General features: G+C 44.5%; 1 protein-coding gene across 1 annotated transcript in view; it reads right to left on the bottom strand.

Moving 5' to 3' along the window:
- CCNYL1 (cyclin Y like 1) overlaps positions 1–26,618 on the bottom strand; it is a 1,025,424-nt gene that overhangs the window by 554,549 nt on the left and 444,257 nt on the right. The window contains exon 6 of the mRNA XM_044060538.1: positions 2,007–2,058. Coding sequence (XP_043916473.1) covers positions 2,007–2,058 — 52 coding nt within the window. The remainder of the gene's footprint in view (positions 1–2,006; positions 2,059–26,618) is intronic.

Raw genomic sequence — 26,618 nt, forward strand, 5'->3', positions numbered from 1 at the left:
TCTTAACCTAGCTTCCACTACTCTTTCCCATAACTTCATGCTGGGACTGATCAGTTTAATCCCTCTGTAGTTACTATAGCTCTGCGCATCACCCTTATTCTTAAAAATCGGTACCAAAACAGTTTTTCTCCATTCTTCACAGGTATGTCATCTGGACCAACAGCCTTTCAGTTCTTCATCCTCTTCATAGCTATCCTTACTTCCTCCTTGCTAATCCACTGCACTTCATGATTCACTATCCGTACATCATCCAACCTTCTCTCTTATTCTCTTCAATCATCAACCCTTTAAAGTACTCTTTCCATCTGCTCAACACACTCTCCTTGCTTGTGAGTATGTTTCCCTCATTATCCTTTATCACCCTTACCTGCTGTACATCTTTACTAGCTCGGTCCCTCTATCTAGCCAATCGGTACAGGTCTTTTCTCCCCCCTCAGTGTCCAACCTTTTATACAACTCTTCATACGCCTTATCCTTAGCCTTTGCCACCTCTCTTTGCCATGCATCTCATCTCCTTATACTCTTGTCTACTTTCATCTCTGACAATCCCACTTCTTTGCCAACCTCTTTCTCTGTATACTCTCCTGTACTTCTTCATTCCACCACCAGGTCTCCTTGTCCTCCTTCCTCTTTCCAGATGTCACACCAAGCACCTTTCCAGCCATCTCTCTTGCTAGCTCTGCTGTAGTTACCCAGCTATTCAGTAACTCTTCACTGCCACCCAGTGCCTGTCTTAACTCTTCCCTGAGCATCACCTCACAATTACCCTTTTTTAACTCATCTATAGCTTTTACAGAAATGAAAAGACCAGAACAGTACATGATACTGCAACTTAAAGGTTTTAACCTACAATGATGGACAATGGCTTCTTTTCCAGTAGTGGTATTCTTGCTCATTCTGTAGAACGATATCAGGGTCAGCCTTTTTGCTCCTTGCCATGGCTTTATTAGTTTTAAAACATCTGGTAAGACCATTCCAGCTTCCTTATTTGTTCATGCTATCCTCTTCCTGGGTTTTTCTAAGATGCAAGGTTTAAAATATTATTTCTCTATAACTTCTACGACCACACAAGTGCAGAACATACTCTCAAAAAGTGATGAACTCACCAGTGCAAAACCACAGGCTTAACCACTACTGAACAGCATTGTTTATCCATTAAACTATGAAAAGCACGTCAAGCCGAATAATGCTGTCAGACCAGAGAGAAGATGACATTTTAAATTCCTGAAGAAAGGAATTTGTCTACGTCAATACCCACACTCTACACTATCTGAATTGACTGGCTGTCCAGGTCAGCAGACCAACCTACATGAAAGGTATCCAAGGCAAACACTAACACTGGGTTAAGGTGATGGGAATTTGAGAGAGAGGGGGACAGAGACCTTGGCAATAAGTCTACCACATCAGACACTTACCTTAAAAGTTTAATCTTTTGTGGCTTTGTAGCCACTACTAAAAAAAACAATATCCATATCAGCAGGTGAGCTAAAGGCAACATGAAATGTGGAATGTACACAGAACTTTGTTTAGGGCCTCTATAAGAACTGAGAGATCCAATAAGGAGTCCTGACACACTGGAAAAAAATGCAACTGTTAAACACATTCTCAACTCTTCTTTATACCTTTTAAATGGTTTTCCAGGAAAGTTCACCTCCCCCTCCCGACGCTACTTATGCAAACCGTAAAACTACAAACCTGGACTGTACCAGTTAAGACGCACACTTGTGCTTCTGTTGCTCTAAAATATTGTAATTACAGCCCTCAGAATTTCAGTACGTTAACACTTCTTTAGGAAGGCTAAAGCTCAATACTTTTGTCTTTCACTAACAATCACCCTTATTTGTAGGTTATTAATGGTATACTGAAAATAAAGTGAAAAAGAGTCCATCAAACAGGGTTTCTTGCAGCAGTAGTATATAAGCTACGTTTCCAACTTTGCTTTGCTACATTAACAGAAATGGTCCCTTTTAACTATAGTGAAAGGTAAACAATTAAAATGTACTTACAGTAAGAGGGTGAATCTTTTCATCAAAGATATCAAGCGATCTATCTGAATCCCTGCAAGAAAAGCAGAACAAATCACACCTCATGCTTTAAACCTGTAGCGCCAGTTCTCTGGGAGGAAAAAAATCAGCTTATCCACTTTATGCACTTTGTAGACATGTCTCTTGAAGGCTAAGCTTTAAGCAGAAATAGTACAGTTGTGCAAATAAATACAACTATTACAGTACAGTACACATTTGAATGATCACTACTGCAGTAGTCTTAGCAATATGGATTATATCCTGTATAGGATACAACAGCTGGTCAGCTTCCAAAGCTTCAGGGCACCTTCTACATGCCCAAACCTTTAGCCAGCTCAAGCTGAGTGACGGAGAAAAAGACCGGTTTGGATGCCAAGCCCTTCAGAGCTTTCATGCCAACAGACAGGGAGGCAGAGGTCTGAAAGGAGCAAAAAAAATGTCCACATCCTGGCTAAAGAACCCACCAAAAAACAAGGGGAGGATGATGGCAGGGAACAGCTATTGCAGCAGTGATCATGCAAACATCTACTGTTACATTCAAACATCTACTGTTAAGTTACATTTACTTACAGAACTGTACTATTTACTACAATGATCACTGCTGCAGTAGCCTTAGCTATATAGTTAGATTAACCTAGCTTATAACATTTAGGAGTTGGAAGGGTCCAAGAGCCCCTAGAGAATGGTCCTAACAAAGTCTTAAGACCCAGACAAGAAATCAAGCTTGTAATGCCTTGCAAATGTAGTATAGAGGACGAAGTTGCTGAAAGATTTACTTCTGTCAAGACGGAACCAGAGTGGTCTGTGGATATGCAAGGTATAGAGTATTCTCTCTCACTCATTTTTAGGGTCAGGAAAGAGAATGGGGAGCTGGATAGATTGGCTTAAAGGAAACTCAGATACCACTTTAGGCATAAAAGAATAATTCTCAAATAATCTATGTTGCTGTGGAAAATGAGATGGGGCTGACTCACCCATAAGAGAACACAACTCATACTCATCTTGAAGACAGAGCAATCAGTAAAACTTAAGAACCTCAGGTCAGCCAGGTTACCGGATTCAAATAGAGCAAGTGTTGCATCCGGAAGGGCCACTGGTTTTCTTGGAGGCCTCTTATACAAAAGCCTCTTTCAAACACGTTTTGACAAGAAAATGCATTGAAAAAGGTGGATCCACAGGCACACGTTGAAATGGCTGATGAACCTTAATGGAGCAGTAAAATCGCCCATATATTGCAAAAACATTGAAACACCAGCCCAGTATGTGTGCTGATCATGTTGGTGGCTCTCACTAGAAAACCCTTCCCATTTGCTAAAATATGACTTTCTTGTAGCAAGCTTACTTGCCTCCATTAGTATCTGCCGCACATCCTCAGTAAACAGGTGCCTACAGGTAACTAAGACCTTATCATCCAGTCAACTGAAGTTGACTCGGGTTGGGGTGTACCAAACACCCCTGATCTCTTGTTTGAGCAGACCCATTCTAGGGCATCTTGTTGTAAATACACCTGGCCATTTCCAAAAGGGAGAACTATTGCTTACTTGGGCCAGAAGGGAGTCACCGCAAAGACCTTGGGGGATTCCTTATGAATCTTCAGAAGTTCCCTGGATATCAGTGGAAAGGATGGAAAAGCATACAGAAACATTCCGGAACAAGGAAAGGAAAAAGCATCTGTCTTCCAGACCCTCTTGCATGGAGTCCTGCAGCAGAATCTTGACACTTGATTGTTCAGTGAGGAGGCAATTAAGTCTAAGGATCCCCACAGATGGATTAAATCTTGAAAAACTCCCTGATCCAGTTTCAATTCATGAGGGTCTGTGCCCTTGATGTGCTCAGCTTGTCTGCCACACAATTTTGCTTTGAGAGAATGTTGGATGCCTGCAGAGGTAGACTATATCCCAAGCTAACATGGCTAGTCCGCAAAGGAAGTTAAGACCTGGTTCCCCATTGCTTGCTGATGTACCACAAGACTGTGGTGTATTGTCTGTATCAACTTGAAGAGGCCCAGGGGATGAAAGATGACTCAGAGGGTGGAGTGTCTTGATCAGGATAAGCATCTTTCTTACATTTAGTGCTTGCATCTGTCCTTGTACCACACACCCTGCACTTGTATCCATCATTAAACTGCTTCCCAAGCAAAGTCCGAGGTGTCTGATTGCTTTTTGAGTACGGAGGGAGAAGGGGAGACCTGTATTTAGGGATATCTGCTGTCTCTACCAAGTGATTTCTCTTCTGACAAACCCCAGCACTGGAATTTGAAAGGATAAAGGATGTTGGTGCAAGGACCAGAGAGACTTCAGATACCACTATATCTTTCTCATTAGACGTCTTGCAAGGGGTATCATGAAAATCAGATACCGTGAGAGAAAATCCTGATGTATTCTTTCGCAGTGACAAAATTCTGAATGGAAAACCTTAGAAATAGATTTAGATATAGATCAATTTCTTCCTATGGAAGAAAAGCTCTTTGACTGGAGGTATCCAGCTGATCGCCTAGAAACACAATCATGTGTAAGAGTCAAAAAAAGACTTATGAATTTTCTTTTGAAATCCCAGCCTGTGTAAGTGATCTCTCACTCAAGTGAGGGATTTCTGACGCTTTGAAAAAGACTCTACAAAGATAAGTAAGTCATCTAAATATGAAAACATGTGGATACCCTGTATCCTGCCATGAGCTATAACAGGAGCAAAACACTGTGAACACTCTTGGTGGAAATCCAGAGGGTAAGATATAGAAATGATGTGATCCAGACAAACAAAACCATAAGAAAAGACTGAAGTCTGGATGTTTTTTTAATCTAGTGTTACCAGGAAATAGAGGAAGAAGAGAGATGTTGTGAAGTGACAGCATTTTGAACATGACCACTATCACAAAAGTGTAGGAAGAAAGATTCAGAATTGGTCTCCAGTAATTTTCTTTCTTTGGCACTAAAAACATCCTTGAATCAAGACCATTCCCAACCTGGAAAGGAGGAACGGTTTCTATCACTCCATGAAACAGCATGTGTTGAAGTACAAAGGGAAATACAGGAGTCTGGTCTGGTGGGTAAGGAATTACCCCCCCCCCCCCAGAAATCAGGGATTTCCTCCCACTATCATCCTCAATCTTGAATGATCTTCGGAACCCATTTGTCTTAAATGTTGGCAAAGAAAAAAGTGGAGATTCAGACTTTATAGAAGGGAAAAAGGGCAGCCGCGGTGGTGAATTCTTTCTGGAAATCCCCTGCCATTTCTTCTTAAATGTGTTCATTTTGGAAAGACTCTTTTTTTTTTTTTTGCCGAAATTGGATGAAGAGTTAGAGAATCCCCTTGCAAATTTGAAAAAGGACTGAAAAATCAGACTCCCTTTGCAGCAACTTACCCTTTTGTCACACTTTGATGACCTCTGCAGCACAGGAACTAAAAACTAAATCTCTATACAAAGTAGAATTTAGATATCTCACTTTTCACATCTGGGAACTTCTGAAAACATGGCCAGGCAAACATCCTCAAAATAGCACCAGTGGCCACAGCCCTGAAGTATCAAGTGAGTCATACATACAATGTAAACAATAAGATGTGACCTGTAAAATGAAGGAAATTAACATGTTTAAAGCAAATTTTTCCTCATAAGCAGAACCTGCAGATAAAACATTCCTCATACTTTCAGAATTACTCGGAATAAACGTCAACATATGAGCTTAACAATTCAAAATTCTGAAAATCAAAGCTGCAGAAGCATACACTTTTTCCACCATACTTCTCAATCTCCCCATCTTTATCAGAAGAGGAGGATTGGAATTAATTAAATGTTTAGCAGCTGCAATATTAACTGACACTATAGCTGCTGGGTCAGGCTGGGGATGAGTGTATAAAAATGTAAGACTGAGGAACTTTATACATTTTATCTGCCTTTTTAGGGGCACCAGGCCGACTGTCAGGAAAAGTGCAGGCAGGCACACATCCTCCAAAGTTGACAGAACTTCTACAACAGTTCATACGATTTTCTGAGGGACTGAGAAACCTCAGAGCTCTCCCACTGAAAACACTGCCACATTCTGGAAACAGTACCAGAGAAAGAGAAACTCCCACAGGGATTGCCAAAAACAGAGCTCTCCTCTGAATTAGAAAACTGAGGAGAAAACTGTCTCTTCCTATCCAGATTCAAAATCTTGAACCTCTTCAGGAAAAGAGACATCTCTCTTTCTTTTACCAAAAAACACCTTACAAGAATTACCAATAGCCTGAATAAAACCCAGAACCAGACTCGGTAAGCTACTCCTGTGCAAGGAAATTCGAGAAGCAGTAGATACATTTTTAGCTTTAGGTTTCCTTTTGACGGGAAAAATGGGGCTAACAGTGTTATTAATGGCAAAAGAAGCTTCCACAGTGATGGGCACAACATTCTGAACAAATAGGGAATTCTTCTCTCCTAGGACCAAACAAGGCTCTCCCTTGACCACTGGAGGACCCCCAACAGCAGCAAAGGATGTTGCTAATACCCAGTCCATAAAAGCTGTAGGGTGGTACACCAGTGGGATCCAGGATAAAAGAGGAGTGGTATGAGGAACCAGCCGCAGCAGCAGTAGAGTCACCCACCTGCGGCTGAGACAGAGCTGTGGCAAAGGCTGTTTGCTTAAAGTTGCTTAACGTTTTCTTTTTATGGCTGGAAGGATTAAATGCGGGGCCGGTACTTTGCTCCATTTTCAAACAAAAAAATGGAGTCTCTTTCCCAAGGAAAACAAGCAGCATAAACCAGTAAAAAGTCTTTAAGAAAGCTTACTTCCCACAAACACCATGAAAACCACTTTAAAATTTCTCCAAAAAAAGTTGTTTCAGCTAGAGTCGACTCCGCTTACATGCATAGCCTCAGGACCGAGGTTAGCTAATGGTGTTAAGCAGAGGATGCTTATAAGCGAAGTTGCTATGAGTTACTGTGTATTAATGCTGGACACACAGTACAATCACACAAAAAAACAAACAAAAAACAACTGCAGTGACAGATTTCAGAAACTTTATAGAAAAGTTAGTTTACAGCTGTTAAGTGAGCAGGAAGTCTAACTGAACAGGTTTAATTACAGGTACTGCATGCATTGTATGTAGTTGCAGGAGAAAAACCTCTTTGCAAACTGGTTTTACAGTATCACTTTACTTACCACAGGCATCAGTACCACTTGCTCATGTACTCAGTTTATGCACTGTATTCACTTTATTCTACTTAACATACAGACTGTGTACTTTCTGATGCGTCTACCTTAAAATCAGTATGGTTGGTCTTCCATCTAGAATAGGAAGTTATGTACCTACCATAACGTTCCATGTTAGTTGTCTTCATCTTGCCTTCTTTCTTGCTGTTTGGGATCAGATCCGATCCTTGGCTCCGACTCGGCCATCTTCAATAGCTCGAGAACTCTTTACTGGCTATAGGCTACCTCTTATCCCATTCTGCCTAGCGAAAGCTACCCAGATCTCATTTGAAATAGCTAATCCCAGACATATGAGAGAAACCAGTTATCAAAAAACTGGTTGTTCCATGCATCCTAAAATCTAGAATAGGTTAGGAAGACCTAGCCAGAAGAAAAACAATAAAGAATACTCAGCCAGTGAAAAAGGACTCCTCTCGATCCACTAGGATGGGGGGACGGAGGGAGGGACGCAAGAAAGCAGGCGAGATGAAGACAACTAACATGGAACGTTATGGTAGGTACATAATGTTAAGTTGTCTATCTCGCCTTCATTCTTGCTGTTTGGGACAGCGTCCCTAGCACCTAACATACTGGATGGCTCAGTTGAACAGACTCTTCAGAACAGTGGAACCAAAGTCAGCTCTGCTCCGGGAGGCCATATCCACCTTGCAATGAGAAATAAAGGTACGAGGGTTTGCCCATGTGGCAGCTGCACAGATGGAATACATGGGCAACCTAGACTGAAAAGCTGTAGAGGTGGCCAATGCCCTAGTAGAATGACCTTTCAGTTTAGTTGGTAATTCTTTATTCCGTAACTGGTAAATAAATGTAATAGTGTGGGACAACCATCTGGATAAGGTCACCTTGGAAACTGGGAGACCTTGTTTGTTTAAGGAATAAGAAAGGAATAATTGGTCTTTCTTATTTCTTTAGTTCTATGTAGGTAAAAACGCAATTGTCTGTGAACGTCCAATTGGTGAAGCTTGTACTCTGCCTTGTTGCTATGATTGGGGAAGAACACGGAGATCTATAGATTAATTTAAATTGTTTTCTGAGCAGACTTTAGGAAGAAACGAAGGATTAGTCCTCAGAGAAACTCTGTCCTTGTGAAACACCAGGTAAGGAGGACAAACACATAGTGCTTGAAGTTCTGAGACGCACCTGGCTGAAGTGACAGCAACCAGAAAGAGCATCTTCCAAGACAAACTTGATGAAGCAGGATGCTGCCGGTTCAAAAGGAGGCAGAATTAAGGAAGTTTGGACTAAATTAAGGTCCCAAGGAGGAGGGGAATCTCTCACTGGAGATCTAAGAGATGTTCCTCTCAAAAAAGTTTTACAGAGCTTATGAGACATGTTAGAATTTTGCAAACCGATATGAAAATTAGAAATGGCCGGTAATTGTACCCTAATCATAGCAGAAGCGGCCCTAGAGTGAAAAAGTTGGGCTAGAAAATCAAGAATTTCGTGGACTGGAGCTGAGAAAGGATCCACATTCCTAGATTCCGCCCAATAAGAAAAACGTTTCCACTTGCTAGCATAAGTTTTTCTCGTTGTAGACTTATGTGAGGAAACGAGCCATGGCCTGAAGCTCAATGCCAAAAAGTGTATTGTCATCCCATTTGGTAAAAAACTCTGCACCCATGAACTACCACATAGCTGGTAGTCTACTTAATGTCGAAAATGTGATGAGACCTTGGGACACAGGTGGGACAGTAGTCTCTCCTTTGATAATCACATCGCCACAGTGGTCAGGAAATCCTTCTACGTGGCTCATCTCATCACAAAAGGATTCTCATCCAGAAAAAAAGAGGTCATTGTTCCCCTCTACTCATCACTCATTAGACCCATAGAGTACAATGCCCCTTTTGGTATGTACCTCACAAGACATCTACAACAACTGGAAAGACAACAAATACCTCACAAAGAGGATTACTGGCCTCAAACAGATGCCCTATGCAGACAGTCTCAAAAAAACTACAGCTTTACTCCATCGCATATTGCCTAAGGGGCGATCTCTGCCTAACATACAAAACTATGTCAAACCCAGAGCTGTTGGACATGCTCCACTTAAAGAAATCCCAATCCCTCCGAGCTACACACTCTAGGGACCTTAACCTTGTCACCACAATAAACAGAACATGCTGGAGGGATAGATTCCTGTCCCAGAGACTTCCCATACTCTGGAACAGACTACCTATGTCAAACAGAGCTCCTCATTAGCACTCCAAGAAAAATCTTGATGACTGGATGGGAAATGGGAAATTCACCCCGGGGATCACTTCTGTGGCTCTGCTCAACAGGGGCATAGGAAAATAATTTTCTTGGGTGGCGAAATCCAGGGTACATTTTTTGGCTAGGCTTGTATGGACCCTAGGGCCGATAGCCTAGTACCTACCTATGATAAACTCACGGACTGCTAGGGAAATGCTGGAAAGTCTGGCTAAGGTTGGAAGTGGAGCAACCAAGCTGTGAGCTGGAGAGTTTTGGAGGGATTGATGAAACCCACCTGACTGATGAATCAGGAGATCTGGAATCGGGTCCAGAGTCCAGGGCTGATCAAGAAGGTATGGGTGCAGGAATGGGAACCATATCCGTGTCAAGGCCAGTAGGGAGCAATGAGGATCGTTTTGCAACCCAACGACTTTGCTTTCTGTATGAGTTTCAGTATCAGGGGAAACGGAGGAAAGGCATAAAGAAGTCCGAGGCCAATCGTGGACTAGAGCGTCTCTGGGTATGTGACCTGGAAGCGGAAGAAGTAGTTGCTGCATCTGCTGTTGAAAGGGGTGGCAAAAAGATCGCAGCAAAGCTGTCCCCATTTGCAGAAGATAAGATCCGCAACTTCCTGATTCAGAGACCACTCGTGAAGAATGAGGATAGCTCTGCTGAGCCTGTCCGTTATGACGTTGGATCTCCCAAGGATGTGCGTCGCAATCAGAAAACGTTGGGAGGAAATTGCCCCTGCCACAGTCTGAGTGCTTCTCAACACAGGGGGTAGGATCTAGTTCCACCCTGCTTGTTGACGTACCACACCACTGACATGTTGTCTGTTTGAATTGCAATGGTCCCAGAAGGAAGAGAGTCTTGAAAGGCTTGCAACGCTAGCAGCACAGCTCTCATTTCTTGGACATTTATGTGCAGATGGTACTCGTGAGGTTGCCAAGTGCCTTGGACTGTCCTGCCCAGATAATGCCCCCCCACCCTATCAGGGAGCCGTCTGTAGGCACTGTGGCCACCGGAGGGGGCAGCATGAAAGGTCTGCTCTGAGTCACTAGTGGAGAGACCATCCACCAAGAAAGGTGCCTTTTGCATGCCTCCGTAATCAGTATCATGTGAGACATGGGTAGCTCCTGGAAAGACCACTGCATGAAAAGAAGCCACTGGAGAATTCTCATGTGGAAACGCGCTAATGGAAGTAGAAAAATGGCAGCTGCCATGGAGCCCAGAGTTTGAAGGACATATCTGACTTGGACCCTTTTGCTCTGCATTAGGATTTGCACTTGACAGATTGTGGACACTCTCCAGTGATAACCTTGTGAACATTTCCCTTGTGTTTAATTCTGCTCCTATGTAAGTGATACACTGACAGGGCAACAAGGCAGATTTTTCGAAATTTATTGTAATACCTAGCTGGGTGCAAGATGTGACTGTATAATCCTGTGCTAGTAAGAGTTGATGTCTGGTGGTAACGGTGAGGAGCCAGTCATCTAGATATGGAAACACCTGGAATCCTTGACGTCTCAGGTGAGCTGTGACCACTGCCATACATTTGAACACCCTGGGGGCTGTGGTGAGACCAAAGGGCAGAGCTCTGAACCGGTAATGACTAGACCTCCCGAAAGCAAAGAAATCACCTGGAGCGTCTGTCCATCTTGATATGGTAGTACACATCCTGAAGATCTATCGAGCACAAACAATTGTCCTGACCCAGGAAGGGTAGAATGGACTGTAGCGTGTTCAACCGAAACTTTGTTCTTTGTACAGATTTGTTTAGTCTGCTGAGATCCAAAATCGGTCTCCAGTCCCCTGTCTTTTCTGGTACCAAAAAGAATCTCGAGTAAGTTCTGGATCCGTGCTGGTCTGCGGGGACTTCCTGAATGGTTCTTTTTTCTAGCAGTTTTGAAACTTCTATTAGTGCTTGCTCCTTCAGATTGGGTGGAACATCTGGAAGAAAAAAATCACCACGTGTGTCAGGCAAGACTCCCTGAGATTTGCATAACCACATCTTCCCACTCTTCTGACCCTTGGGGTAAGGTCTAGAGGGAGCAGAAAAACGAACTCACATGGCAGAGAGTGTCTTGGCTTCTTGCTCACATCTAGTCAACGTGTCTCACCTGTGGCCCAAAGAGATAGGAGCCATCAAGGGGATATTGGTGAAGGACGCTCGAAAGGGTTCCACAAAGTGACACAGCCGCATCCAAGCATGCCTCCTGAGGGCCACGCCCGTGCCAGCGGCTCTACTCGCTCCATCGGCTGCATAGGAAATGAGCCTCATGGAGGAGTTAACTACAGAATTGAGTCGCTAGCTGGGAAGCTACTTTGGCTTGTACTCCCCTCAGCTGTAGGATCTTGAAGGGCATCTCCAAGCTCTTTAAGGAGATCCATTTGAAGGCGAGTAAAATGACAGTTCAGGGGACCTCATGGAGAAGGTCGCCAAAGCAAACATTTGCTTTCTGTACCTGTCCATTGTCCTAGACTTCTTGTTAGGGGGATGAACAGATGAAGAGGTCTTTGCTAACTCTTTTGGTGGCTACCACCATGGCATCAACGGGCACACCTTTAGAAAGGAATTGCTTATCCTGGGGGGCTGTAATAAATTTACCAGGTCTCCTCGGAGTTGATTCCACTGTGTCCGGAGCTAACCAACCCTTTCGAGCCACTACAGACTCAAGTGGGTCGAAAGGAGGAGAAACTCAGGAGGTGGAAGGTCGGGAACTGAAAGCATCCAGGAATACAGACTCATCCTCGGTAGGGGCTAGGGGAGTCCAGTTCCCCCTCTGCCTAAGCATTTCAAGGATGTCCAAAAAGGAAACCTCTTCAGAGGGGGATCTCTGGGACCCTTCCGATTCATCTAAGTCTGTATCAGAAGTGACAGACTCAGGAGAGTCAATGTGCTTCCTCCTGCACTTCTTCCGAGGGGGCTCCTCTGAGTGATCAGGAAGGCCTCGGAAGAGGAAACACCCAATGGGGTGTCCTGGGGCATCGGTTCCCTAGGTGTGAGGTCTGGAGGAGCAGAGGTTGGCACAGACATTACGGGGTGGCGGAGCCAGTGGAGCTGGTAGTGGAGCTGTCTCAGGGGACAGCACACTCCGCATGACCTCAAAGGCATCCCTGCCTCAAGGCAGAGAAACCTCCGGTTCCAAAGAAATAGGAATCTTTCTCTGCACCAAGGGAGACGGCTTCGAGGCCGATGTTGGAGCCGAGCTCACCTGTGCCGATGCTCCAAGAGGGAGAACGGGGTCGGACAAGAGTCCGATGCCACTCGCCCCCTCAGAGCAGAGGGAGCCCTGGTGTCCAGATTCCTCGATCGAAGGAACTATTGAGGTAATCAGAAAAGAACTCGGAGCCAAAGGCGAGATGGTGATCAGAGCTCAATGGAGTCAGAGGAGGAACAGAAAGAGGTGGATGGAGCAGATACCTGTTGAGGAGGGCTAGACAATAACTTTGCTAGTGCCTGTGATTTAAGCAACCTACTTACTACTCTCTCCACATCATGATCAGACACAGCCTAGAGAATCTAGAGGTGTGTGAAGAATGGTGGCTACGTTCACTTTGCAATAATGGAGACTGAGGAGCCGAATGAACAGACTCTAATGAAGGGGATCTCAGCCTCTTATGGCTCCGAGACGGCTCCAAAACATTTGATGGAGCCGACGGAGGGGTTGTCTTGTCGCTGCCAGCCAGAACAGACATACTCGGTAAATCCTGTACAGGAGTCGGCTCCGAAGGTGGAGCCGACGGTTTAGTGGATTTTGGGGATTTCACTGGCTGGGAACTCTTTGCCGATGAATCCTGAGGCTTTAACAGATTCCTAAGGATCAATTTGTTCTTGCGCTCCTGCAGGACTCTTGGACTAAAGGCATGGCAAATAGAACAAAAGACCTGCAGGTGAACAGCGTCCAAACAATAAACACAGCTAGTGTGCCCATCTGTCGGACATTTTCTGACAGCATGAGTCACACTTTTTAAAGCCATATACTTTAGCTTCCTTAGACATAACCCAACTACAAAAAAGTAAGCACCACAAGGTAAATACAAAGACAAATAAGTACTACTCTAAACAAGTAGACCTATACATATAGAACTTTTTTTATTTTTTTACGATGGCAAAAAAGGAAAGGAAAGCCTCTAAGTTAAACGGCTATCCTAGGGAGAGGGGGAGGGGGGAGAACTGTCTAATTTAAACGAGTTCTAATAAAAGGGAAACTAAGAAGAACAAATTACCCAACAACACATACAGAATAAAACTAAGAACAGCAAAATATCTATTGGCTTAAAGGGTCTAAGAATATTTTTACACAAAAAAATTGAAATATACAAGCCTGAGCCAGAAAACAACACACCTCGCAGCTGAAGTGGCAAACGAGATCTGGGTAGCTGTCACTAGGCATCATGGGATAAGGGGGTAGCCTCGAGCTAGTAAACAGCTCTCGAGCTATTGAAGATCACCGAGTCGGAGCAGAGGATTGGCTCCGATCCCAAACAGCAAGAATGAAGGCGAGTTAACATTAGATTTTATAATGTATAGTCACAATGTGCTTTTCTCTTTTTTTATGCTAGGTAAGGCAATATGCACAGTGAGATTTCAGAAAATTTACAGAAAAATGTACTGTATAAAAACACTTACAGTAGTCAACAGTCCCTTATGGTTTAGAGGAAAAAATTGTTATTGACGTCTGAACAGCTGTTGGCTGTTTCGGATGAATTAAAATATCCTTCAGTTCACAGAAAGTGGAAAACGACTTGCATCTCTTGTTTCATGAATCTGTGCAGTATATCCAAAGATTGAACATCATCACAAAAGTAACTGGATCAGTAGAGACACTCATCACTGTCTTCCTCTTCTTTCTGATTGCCAGCAGTGCACGGTTATGGAACAAATTCACAATCAGCAGCCATTTCTTCTGTTTCAAGTTCATCAATTGCAACATAGAGCTCGAGATCATCCACTGTCATGGCCGAAGGGATGCAAAAGTTGTCATGCTGATCTCTGTCACTACTGTCTGTTATGTCAACTGGGCTTGGAACAACAAAATTAGCCTTCTTGTAGCAGTTGGCCATCACAGAATGTGAAATGTTATTCCATGGCTCTCTATGCATGTGTAAAGAATCCAGTACGGATAGTTTCTTTGCAAGCTCAGCTGCTGTTTTCTGTGATTTGGACATACTCTCAATATCTATAATGTGCTGCAGGACCACTGAGTGGTAATGCTTCTTGAAGCAAGCAACAATGCCCTGATCCATTGGTTGAACAAGGGATGTGGTGTTTAGTGGCAGGAAAGTACAGTTGTGTACACTTACCATAAATGTAGATGTTAGAGTGTATTCACTGTTGCAGTCATTACATTTGGGTAATCCTGCTGGAAGGTTGCCCTCAGTCGGCCTGAACTCCAAAGTAATGTGTCCTGCATCGGCTGCTGTCGTCCCCCTTCCCTGACGTCAGGGGTATAAAATATGCGGCAGACGCCATTTTCTTTAGTTTTTCTTGCCCCAGATGTCAGGTGCCCCACCCCCTAAAAGGGTAGGCAAAATTTATATACATATAAGTACATGCACCAATATAAATTTTACCTTCATCTACAAGCAAATACACCACATAGGTTGTATAAATCAGAGAAGGAAAGATAGGTTCCATCAGAAGAAAAGGGGGATGGCAGTTGGGTAACCTGGACTGCAACAGTGAATACACTGTAACATCGACATTTATGGTAAGTGTACAGAACTGTACTATGTTGTTCTTGTTTCACTGTTGCAGTCATTACATTTGGGTACAGTCCCAAAGCTATGGATGGGAGGCTGGAGCTAAACAGCATTAGGAGCGGCTACGAGGCCCTGCAGAACTGCAGTGGCAAAGCCTGCCCTGGATTTAGAGTAGAGTGGCAGATGATAGTGCTTTGTAAAGGTGTGCACTGAACTCCAAGTAGCAGCCTCTAAAATGTCCTTGGTTGGTACTCCCCTGAGAAAGGCTGCTGAAGTGGCTGCAGCTCTGGTTGAACGTGGCCTAATGCCCTTAGGCACTGGCTTGCCATGGTGTAAGCAGCAGAAACGAATGCAGTGGCCCAGCCACTTTGAAATAGTCTGCTTTGAGATAGCCCTTCCTTGTGATCCTGCAGCATATGCCACTAGTAATAGTTTTCTGAAAACATTGGTTCTGTCCAAGTAGAATCTAAGCTGTCTGTGTACGTCCAAAGAATGCAGAATTCTCTCCCCCTTGTTCTGTGGATTTGGATAAAAAGTTGGCAGATGAATAGTTTGGTTAAAAGCCTCACTAGACACCACCTTAGGCATAAATGTTGGGTTTGTCCTCAGAGAGACCCTGTCTGGATAAAAAAATGATAAAAGGTTCCACAGCCATGAGTGCCAGAAGCTCTAAAATTCGTCTTGCAGAAGTTATTGCTAGGAGCAGAGCTGTTTTCCCAAGATAAAAACTTTATATCAGCAGTAGCAGCTGGCTCAAAAGGAGGCTGGGTGAGTTTTTCCAAGACATAGTTGAGGTCCCATGCAGGCATTGGTGATCTCCTTGGAGGCCTTAAATCTTTGGCTCCTCTGAGGTACTATTTTAGTAAGGGATGAGAAAAGATTGGTGGCTCTGTATTGTAATGAGCCGAAATGGCAGAGGCATGAATTTTAATAGATGAAAAAGATAGACCTTTGTCCAGCATCTCAGTTAAGTATTGCAAAATCTGAGGAATATTTGGCACAGCTGTATCAGTTCCAAGCACAGAATCTCTTCCATTTTCCAGCATAAGATTTTCTAGTACTAGGCTTTCTGGCCTCCAAAATGACATCCATCACAGCTTTACTGAGAGGTGTGTTTTGTATGGCTACATTATCCACCATGCTGCCTGGTTTAAAGTCCTGAGTTGGCTGTGCAGGATCGGACTGTTTTGCTGGGACAGTAGATGAGGTATCTGAGGTAAGGTCCAAGCTGAGCATTGTGACAAGCTCCTTAGTATTGGATACCAGTACTGGCGGGGCCAGTCCAGGGCAATCGGTATCATCTTTGGCTTCTCCTGTCTGACCTTTAGGAGTACCTTGGGGAGGAGTGGTAGAGGGGGAAATGCATATAATGATAGGTTTTTCCAGCTGAAAGATAGGGCGTCCACTTTCCATGCTTGTTGGTGATAAATCCTTGTGCAGAATCTTTTTAGTTGGTAGTTGTGAGGGGAGGCAAATAGATCTATGTCCGGGCATCCCCATTTCCTTGTTATAATGCTGAAGACTTGTGGATCCAGGTGCCACTCGTGGGGATCCATGAGGTTTCTGCTTAGCCCGTCTGCCAGAGTATTTTTCCTTCCTGGCAGGCATTGTGCCTGCAGATGTACTTGGTAAGTCAATGCTGTGTATCACAAAGTCATGGCTAGTCTGCAAAGGGTGCAAGAATGTGTGCCCCCTGCTTGTTTATATACCACATGACCGTGGTGTTGTCTGTATCAATAATTGTCCTGGATGAAGTAGGTCCTTGAAGGCTGTCAGGGCATTTTGAACTGCTAGCATCTCTTTTTGATTGATATGTAGATGCATTTGGTTTGAGGTCCATGTGCCCTGAATGCATCTTCCTGCCATGTGGGCCCCCCAAGCATAATCGGATGCATCTGTTGTTGGTGTTTGCCTGGCTGGGGCTAATGTGAATGGCTGCCCCTTGTTTTGGTGACAAGCGTTTGCCCACCACTGAAACTCATGTTGCAGGCAGGGAATGAGTAATCATAGTTTCCAGGCTGTGGCAATGTTGAGTCCAAACACTTTTTAGGTACCATTGAAGTTTCCTCATATGCAGTCTTGCATATGGAATTAGTAGGATGCCATGAAGCCCAAAGCCTGCAGAATTTTTCTTGCAGATAACTGGGTCTTTGTTGCCAACATTCTGAAATAGGTAGTCAGTTGCCTTTGTCTGGCATGAGATTGCAAGCTTAAATACAACTGCCCAGATGGCTAAATATCTCTTGAGAGGGTACTAGTTTTGATTTCTTTTCATTGACTGTGTACCCTAGGCATGTTAAAAGTCTTTTCACAAACGCCAGATGGTGTAGAAGAATGTCCTTGTTCTCTGCTTGAATAAAGGACAGTCGTCCAAGTAAGGATATATTTGTATTCCCTTTTGCCTGAAAAATGCAATTACTGGTGCCAGGCACTTTGTAAAGACCCTGGGCGCAGTGGATAAGCCAAAGGGCAGTGCAGAGAATTGGTAATGCATTGATCCAGCCTTGAATCTGAGGTATCTTCTGCATATCTGTCTGATTGGGACATGCAGGTATGCCTCTTTTAGGTCTAAAGTCACAAGCCAAGCGTTCTTGCCCAGCATGGGTAGAAGCTGCTGCAAAGTCAACATCTTGAATATTGGTATATCCAGGAATGCGTTCAAAATAGATTGGTCCAGTATTGGCCTCCAGGCCTTGTCCTTTCCTGGTAACAAGAACAGTCGAGTAAAATCCTTGTCCCTGCTCTTGCTCTGGTACTAGTTAAATGGCCCCCATGTCCATGAGGGATGAAACTTGTTTTTGTGCCACTACCCATTGATTTTTTGGCAGATCTGGCCAGCCGTTTGCCTTTGGCAGGGTATGGAAATGGAACTTGTAGCCTTGTGACACGATATTTAAGACCCACTTGTCCTGGGTTATAATGTGCCAATTTTGAGAAAAAAGTACTAATTTTCCCCCTAAGGGTGCTGCCAGGAGATAAGTGCTTCGTGCAGGCAGGGGGAAGTCATTGGGACTGTTTCCTGAATGGTTGTGATTTGTCTTCTCCAACTTTGGAGGTAGAAACCCCCCATTGTTTTGAGCGGAATGAACCTTGCGCCTGGGATCTGCCTCTAAGATATCTGGTTCTGCCCCATTTGAGGTCTTTCTGAAACGGGGAAAGGACCAATTCTTTTGTTGGCCAGTGTCTACTAAACCTAGGTGGCTGTAACTGTAAAAAAAGCTTTGACCATTTGCATAGATTTAGCTTTGTCCTCCATTTTCATTAACACCTCTTCTGCCTTAACACCAAACAAAGTATCATGCTGTAAAGGTGCATCTAATAACTAACATGATCAGGCAGATTTTGTACCTTTAACCAAGCATGCCTACTAATTACAGAACCTGTAACTGTGGCCCTGCAGGAGGCATCTAAAGAATCAAAACCACATTGCAAAGTATGCTTTCCAACTTGCTGCATGCAATAAATCCTGCATTTCCTTGTTTTCTGCACATTCAGAATTTAACATTTTCTGTTTAAGCAATGCCATGACATGTTGCTGATATTTGAGCATATGAAACTGACAGTTTAAGGCCCTTATAGCCAAGGTAGCAGATGTGTAAACCTTTTTTCCCCCATCTATCCAGTGCCGTAGAATCGCTGTCAGAGGGGGTAGGGTTTTTTTTGCAGTGGAAGCCTTAACTCCTTTGGGACCCTGAGAAATAGTTTCTGGGTCTGCAGCAGGATTTTTAAAAAGGAATTTATGAGAGTCAGGAACCCTGCAATATCTGTCAGGCTTAACAGGAGCTGGAGGTAAGGAGTCAGGGGTAAGACTAGACGCTGAAAACACATCTACAATGTCCAACACTGGTGGGATGGCTAGTGGCTTGTGTTGAGGTAGTAAAAGGAAATCCCTGAGCCTCTTTTTAGATTCAGAAAAATCTTGGCTCTCCTAGTGGAAATGCTCCCTCATGGTATGTAAGGTTTCCCCAATAGAATAGTCCTCTGGAGGAGAAGCTGAAGGTATGGATTCTTCAGCATCAGAATCCTCACAGGGGGGAAGAGAATATTCCTAATCAGAAGAGGAATCAGAAGAAATGGAAACCTGATCTGAAGATTCATAGTCAGTCTCTTGTCTAGGCCTCTTATCATGAGGGGGATGGGAACCCCTGATCAAGGTAATAAAGTCTTCGGCCATTTTGAGCATCTGTTTTTTGGGCAAAGAGGCCTGACCATGTGGCTCTTGAGATTGTTTCTTTGCTTTGGAAGGTGCTTTAGTCTTTGCATTTGAAGCTGAAGTCGGCTTGATGTAAAGATGTTTAGGTCTGAATACACCCTCAGAAGCCGGTGCCTGCTCAGCGCTTCCGGACCCATCTGCAGGGATAATGTCCGAGGCTCTAAAACCTTGAGTTTCCAGCGGCATGGCCGACTCCACGAGGGAGTTGGTAGAGGCCTGCGACTCTAAAGTAGCGGGTGTCAGGGGCTGCGAAGGCACCTCACGGAGGACCGGCGACTGGCTTAGGAGAAGCTTTGTCGTTGGCTTTGGGCCTCTGTTGTCTCTCTCTTTCCTTTTGTGTGTTTTTTGTGAACTCCGGTAGTCGGATGGCTATCTGACGACATTTCTGGATAATTAAATTGACATCTAAAATAGTTTAAAGCAAAATCATACAGATGCTTAATAGTGCGTTGGTTAAATCTAGCACAAAACTGACAACCAGAAACGTTGTGATCAGGACCTAGGCAAGCAATACAGTAAGAATGAAAATCCTTAGGAGGTATTTGCTTCCCCCAAGAAATACAATTAACTTTTTCTGACATCGGCCTGGAGCAAGAAAAAAGTTTCCCCAACGGGGTACTTAGCTTTATAGAAGACTTCAGATCTAAAACTCGAAGAAAATCTCAGGAGTTGGCCAACATGGCACTTGCGAACTGCTTCTGCTTCAGGCACCGCAAGGCAAGAAAGACTAAAGAAAATGGCGTGGGCTGCATCTTTTATACCCCTGACGACCTGACGTCAGGGAAGGGGCGACAGCAACAGACGCAAGACCTAGGACTTTGGAATTCACGCCGTCTAAGGGCAACCTGCCAGCAGGATTACCCAAATGTAATGACAGCAACAGTGAAACACGAAGGTTAACATTCTCCAACTTAACATCATTGGTATGCGCAGAACAGATGTCACACAGCAAAGTACAGTTGTGTAAACTTATCATAAATGTAGATGTTAGAGTGTATTCACTGTTGCAGTCATTACACTTGGGTTATCTGGCTAAGGGGTCCTCAGTCGGCCAGAATATCAGAGACTTAGTATTTCTGCGTCGGTTGCTGTCGCTCCAGGACTGACGTCAGGTCGTCAGTGGTATAAAATCAGGCAGTCGACGCCATTACATCAGTTTTTCTTGCTCCAACTGTCAGGAGCCTCCAAATAGGGAACTAGGTTATGATGGAAGAATACCAGTAGAAAGTAAATACCAAAACTTCCCTGTAAGAAGAGTGGAAGAGAGAGACAAGGGGGATGGAGGGTGGGAAACCAGGACTGCAAAAGTGAATACACTAACATCTACATGTATGGTAAGTGTACACAACTCTATGTTCTTTGTGTTTCACTGTTGCAGTCATCACACTTGGGTCGATTCCCAAAGCTGAAGAAAAAGGAGGAGGCAGTCAAGAAGACTGGGGGCTGGCTAGGATGGCCTGCAAGATTGCAATGGCAAAGCCTGCCCTAGATTTGAAGATAGGCAGATGGTAATGAACAGAAGTCCATGTTGCAGCTTCCAGGATGTTCCTAGTTGGGACCACTCTGAGAAAAGCTTCAGAGGTGGAGATTGCCCTGGTGGAATGAGTCCTGACCCCCTTTGTGGGCAGTTTCCCATGCTGTTTGTAGCAGAAATGGATGCAGTGTGCTATCCATCTGGATACTGTTTGGATACAGCCTTGCCCTCCGCCCCTGCTGCGACGCTGACTAGCAATTGGTCAGTTTTTCTAAAACATTTAGTCCTATCCAGACAGAATCTGAGCTGTCTGTGCACATCTAGAGAGTGCAGAATCCTTTCCCCCTTGTATTGTGGATTAGGGAAAAAGGTAGGAAAATGAATGGATTGGTTTAGAGCCACACTGGACACCACTTTAGGCACGAAGGATGGGTTACTCCTGAGGGAGACCCTGTCAGCATGGAAAATGATGAAGGTGCTCTACAGCCATGAGTGCTTGTAGCTCACACTTTTCTAGTAGAAGTGATGGCCAGAAGCAAGGCAGTTTTCCAAGAAGAATTTTAACTCCGCTGAAGCTGCAAGTTCAAAGGGTGTGTGTGTGGGGGGGGGGGGGGGTGAGCTTTTCCAAAACAAAGTTAAGGTCCCAAGCTGGGGTAGGATCTCTCCTGGATAGCCTTAAGTTGTTAGCCCCTCTTAGGAACTGTGAGAGGGTGTGAGAAGAGAGGAGGCTCTGTGCTGTAATGAGCAGAAATGGCAGAGGCATGAATTTTAATAGAAGAGAAGGATAGACCCCTGTGCAGTAGGGTCTGCTAGGTAATCCAGGATGAGAGGTAGGGAGGGCTGTGCTGTTTCGGCTCCCTTAGCCTGGATCCAGGTGCAAAACCTTTTCCACTTGTCAGCATATGATTTTCTAGTGCTGGGGCATCTGGCCTCACATATAACATCTGGACTTGTTTACTTAGGCTGGCAGCTTGAGGAGAGGTCAGGGAATAAGCCAGGCTGCCAGGATGAGGGTTTGCAATTGGGGATGCATGAATTCTCCATTCCTCTGGGTCAGGAGTGTTGGGATCTGAGGTAGGTACCACTGTTGCAGTGATGACAGGCTACGCAGCAGTGGGTACCAGTGCCGGTGTGGCCAGTCTGGGACAATCAGGATTTTCCCTGGGTTTTTCCTCCCTTATTTTGAACAGTACACCCTTAAAATGAGTGGTAGAGAAGGAAATGCTCAGACCGAGAGGTTTACCCATTGGAAGGATAGAGCATCCACTTCCCAGGCCTTGCTGTGAGGCTCCATGGTGCAGAATTTGCTGAGCTGATGACTGGAGTGGTAGACAGAGATCCACCCTCGGGGTGCCCCATTTCTGGGTTACAAGGGTGAAGGTTCTGTGGTCTAGCTGCCACTCATGTGGGTTTAGCAGGTTTCCGCTTAAGTTGTCTGTCCGAGAGTTTAGGGAGCCTGGCAGGAATTGTGCTAGCAGGTGAATTTGCATGGCTGAGGCAGTGTGCCAAAGGGTTATGGCAAGCCTGCAGAGAGCATAAGAGTGAGTCCCTCCCTGCTTGTTGATATACCACATTACTGTGATGTTGTCTGTTTTGATCAGTAGAGGCCACAGGGAGAGTAGGGGTCTAAAAGCTGTCAGGGCTTGAACAGTTAGCAGCTCCTTTTGGTTGATGTGCAGGTGTATTTGATTTGGGCTCCAATGGCCCTGTCTGCACCTGCCGTCAGGGTGTGCACCCCAGGCATAATCTGATGAGTCAGTGGTGTGGGACTGGATGGCGTGGGGATGCGAGAAGGGAAGTCCCTTGTTGTGGTTGCATGCTGCTGCCCACCAAAGAAAATCTTTCCTTAGGGTATCACTGGTATGATAGTTTCCGGGTCTTGACAGTGTTGACACCAAAGGTTTTTTAGGTACCATTGTAGTTTCCTTGTATGCAGTCTGGCATATGGAATGAGTAGAATGCAGGAGGCCATGAACCCTAGAACTTGCAGGATTTCCCTTGCGGATAACTGGGTTCTGCTGGCTAGTTGAGAGAAGTAGCCTGTCAGGTAGGATTGTTTTTTTGGTGTAAGAAATGCCATCTGGGATGCTGTGTCCAGGCTTGCTCCCAGGAATACAATTGTGTGTGGGGGACTAGTTTTGATTTCTTTTCATTGACAGTATACCCCAGGGAGGTCAGTAGGTCCTTTACAAAGGTCAGATACTGTAACATTTTTTACTGACCGTCTGCCTGAATCAGCAATCTAAGTAAGGGTAAATTTGAATATTTCTGTCTGTAAAAAGCAATGGCTGGAGCCAGGCATTTTGTTAAAACTCTGGGAGCAGTGGATAAGCCAAAGGGGAAGCACAGAGAACTGAAAGTGCAAAGACCCTGCCCTGGACCATTGATATCTCCTGCAAGATTCCCTGATGGAGATGTGTAGGTAGGCCTCTTAGGTCTAGGGGTGCTAACCAAGCATCCTTGGAAAGCATAGGAAGAAGCTGCTGGATAGTGAGCATTTTGAATTTTGATATCACCAGAAAGGTGTTTAGAATGGCTAGATCTAGGACTGGGCGGCAGGTGCCCTCCATTCTGGGTACCAGGAAAAGTCTGGAATAGAAACCTTGGCCTATCTGGTCTGCAGGAACATGCTAAATTGCCCTCATGGAGAGCAGGGAATGGACTTGCTTTTTGGCCTCTGCCCCTGGTTTGGAGAGAGATCTGGGAACCCTTTTGGGGTTGGCAGAGTGTGGAAATAAAACTGGTATCCCTGGGACACTGTTGAGGACCCATCGGTTGTTGGTAATAGAGGCCCAGTTGTTTGCATGGAAGGAGAGTTTTCCTCCTAGGGGCACAAGCAGGTGGGCAGAGGTAAGGAGTGGAGGTGTGAAGTCATTGTGAGTTCTTACCATAAGGGGGTGGCTTAGCACTCCCTGATTTTGAAGAGGAGGAACTCCATTGCTTAGATCTCTGCATTCCCTGGGAATGCTGTCTGGGGGTTCTGTTTTGCCCCAGAGTCTGGGCTGAGCTGGCCTAGACAGGGCCAGAAAGGACCAGTGCTTGGAGGAGCAATGCCTACTGAAATTCGGAGGCTGGACCTGTAAAACCTCTGTCTGTATAGATTTAGATTTTTGCTTTTTCTTCCATCTTTAAGACCTCTTCTGCCTTGGTGCCAGACAAATCGTCTTTGTTCAATGCAGCGTCCAATAATGTTCATTTGACATGTTCTGGCAAGGTCTGTTCCTTAAGCTAAGCATGCCTTCTAAGGACAGAACCAGTGACTGCTGCCCTGCAAGATGCTTCTATGGCATCTAAGCCATATTGCAAGGTGTGCTTATTAATATGGCTTGCAGAATGCATAAGCTCTTGTAATTCTTTATTTTCTGCACAAGCAGGAAAGATATTTGTTTGAGTAGCTCCATGGTATGCTGCTGGTATTTCAGCATGTGGAACTGACAACTTAGTGCTCTAATAGCAAGAGTTGCAGAGGTGTATACTTTTTTACTCCATCTAAAGTTCGGGAATCCCTGTCTGAGGGGGTGGGATTATTAGCTGAGGTTGCTTTAATTCCTTTAGGTCCTTGGGAAATTACCTCTGGGTCAGCAGGAGGATTTCTGAAAAGGAATTTGTGAGAGTCAGGGACTCTAGTACTTGTCAGATTTCCTGGAAGCAGGAGGAAGGGTGTCAGGAGTCTAACTGGATTCCATAAAAACATCATCCACAACATCAAGGACAAGAGGAATGGCTGAAGGTCTGTGCTGTGGCAAATCTAAGACTTCCCAGAGTCTCTTTTTTGACTGAGGATAGTTCTGACATTCACATTGGAAATGCTTCCTTAAGGTATGTAGGATTTCATCAAATGAAAAATCCTCGAGTGGAGAGGCAGAAGGAATGGATTCCTCTGCATTAGAATCCTCAAGCAGAGAGGGGTTGCATGTCTTCATATTCAGAAGCATCAGTCATCTGACTCCTGTTCAGATAAAACCCCTGGGGACAAGTCTTTCTTTTGGAAGGGGTAGCCTGGCTTCCCCTAATGAGCATAAGGTCTTCCGCCATTTTAAGCATTTGAGATTGAGGCATGGAAGCAGGTGCCCAAGCTTGGGTGGTCAGTTTTTTGGACGTAGTTCATACCCCAGGCCTTAGAAACTCGGTAGTTTTAGAAGGCGCAAAAGTAGTAGTTTGTGTCAAGTTTCATTAGTGCTAAGAACTTACTCGGAAGCCGGTGCCTGCTTAGCGCTCCGGACCCATCCAAGGTGGAGACATTCGCAGGATCCTTAGTTGAAGAGTCTCATGGCATACCAGACTCCGAGAGGGTCTCTGTAGCGGCCTGCGAAAGTACCTCACTGAGGACCGGAGAACTGACTACTAGCTTAGTGGAAGCATCGTCAGCAGTTTTGGACTTGTGCGGTCTTGTCTGGCTTTATCCTTACATTTTTTCAGATCGATAGTCGGATGGCTTACCGAAGCCATACCGCAGATAGAGGACTGAGAGTGAAAACATCTAGCTACAATAAGGGCCCAACAATGTATAGTTCTGGTGTTGAACAAAGCACAAAAGCGATAGCGAGGGACGTCGTGGTCTGGGCCTAAACAGGTGACTCAGTAAGAATGGAGGACTGTGGTATTTGCTATCCACAAGCGAGACAATTGTTAACTGTCTGACATTGGTTAGAGCAAGAAAAAAGGATCCTCAACAGGGTACTTAGCTTTAGAAGACTTCAACTTCAATTCAGAAATGAAAACTCAGGTAGCGGCCGACCGGCACTCAGGCGAACTGCTTCTGCTTCGGGCTCCTCGGCAAGAAATACTGATGTAATGGCGTTGGCTGCCTGATTTTATACCACTGACTACCTGACATCAGTCCTGGAGCAACGGCAACCTACGCAGAAATACTAAGCCTCTTGTATTCAGGACGACTGAGGGCTACCCCTGGCAGGATAACCCAAGTGTGATGACTGCAACAGTGAAACACAAAGAACATCGAAACTTTCCTTCTTTTAGTTCTCATTGAGCTGTCAAATTTCAGAAGCCATTCTTTCCAAATTTCAGCAGTCATCCAAGAATTCTTGTTGCTTTGTAAGTGACTGGCAACTTCTTTATGTTCTTGAAACACCTTGAGGTTTTGGTTTTCACAATCACAAGAGGTTCAAATTTTTCAGGGCCATCCATATTACAAGCTAAGAGTAAGGTCATTCGATCTTTCAAAGCCTTTGATCCAGCAGCAGACACTTAAATTTCAATGTTCCATCCAGTATAGCTCTCCAATGTAAACCCATTTCATTAGCATTGAAAATGTGTGGATTTGTACTCTCTGAAAAAACGTCTGCCACCCATCGCTCAGCTCCAAAATCATCTGCATCTTTTTCAACATGCTGTTTTTTGAACGTATGTTGTGGCATCCTTTCCATTTCTCTAACCAACCAGATGCAGGTGTGAAATTCTTAGCTCCTCTACTTTTGGTTAGTTGGTCGACCTTTTCCATTAACAGACCACTAATGAGAATGTTTTTACTTCTGGCTTGTGCAAAGCAGTGCAAAAGGGCATCCTCGACATCTTCAGCTTTACCAAACCTCTTGTGTTTGCAATTAGGGATGGTATTTGTTTGCTACTCTAATAATTTCTACTGTTTTTCGGAATTCTTGAAATTACGCTTTGGTGCACACCTAATGATGATGCAATAGAAGTCGGACATTCATGATTATCAAGTCTTTTAATAAAGTCGACCAGCTCAGAAAAAGAAACTTAAGAAGTTTCTTCAACATTCTTGCAATATCCCTTAGATCACAAAGATTTCTTGGTTTACCTTCATTAGGTTGCGTGTCTATTGTCCGATGTGCATTCCATCA

This window comes from Protopterus annectens, chromosome 2.part0 (assembly GCF_019279795.1).
Source record: "Protopterus annectens isolate FY-2018-M chromosome 2.part0, PAN1.0, whole genome shotgun sequence".
NCBI classification, from domain to species: Eukaryota; Metazoa; Chordata; order Ceratodontiformes; family Protopteridae; genus Protopterus; species Protopterus annectens.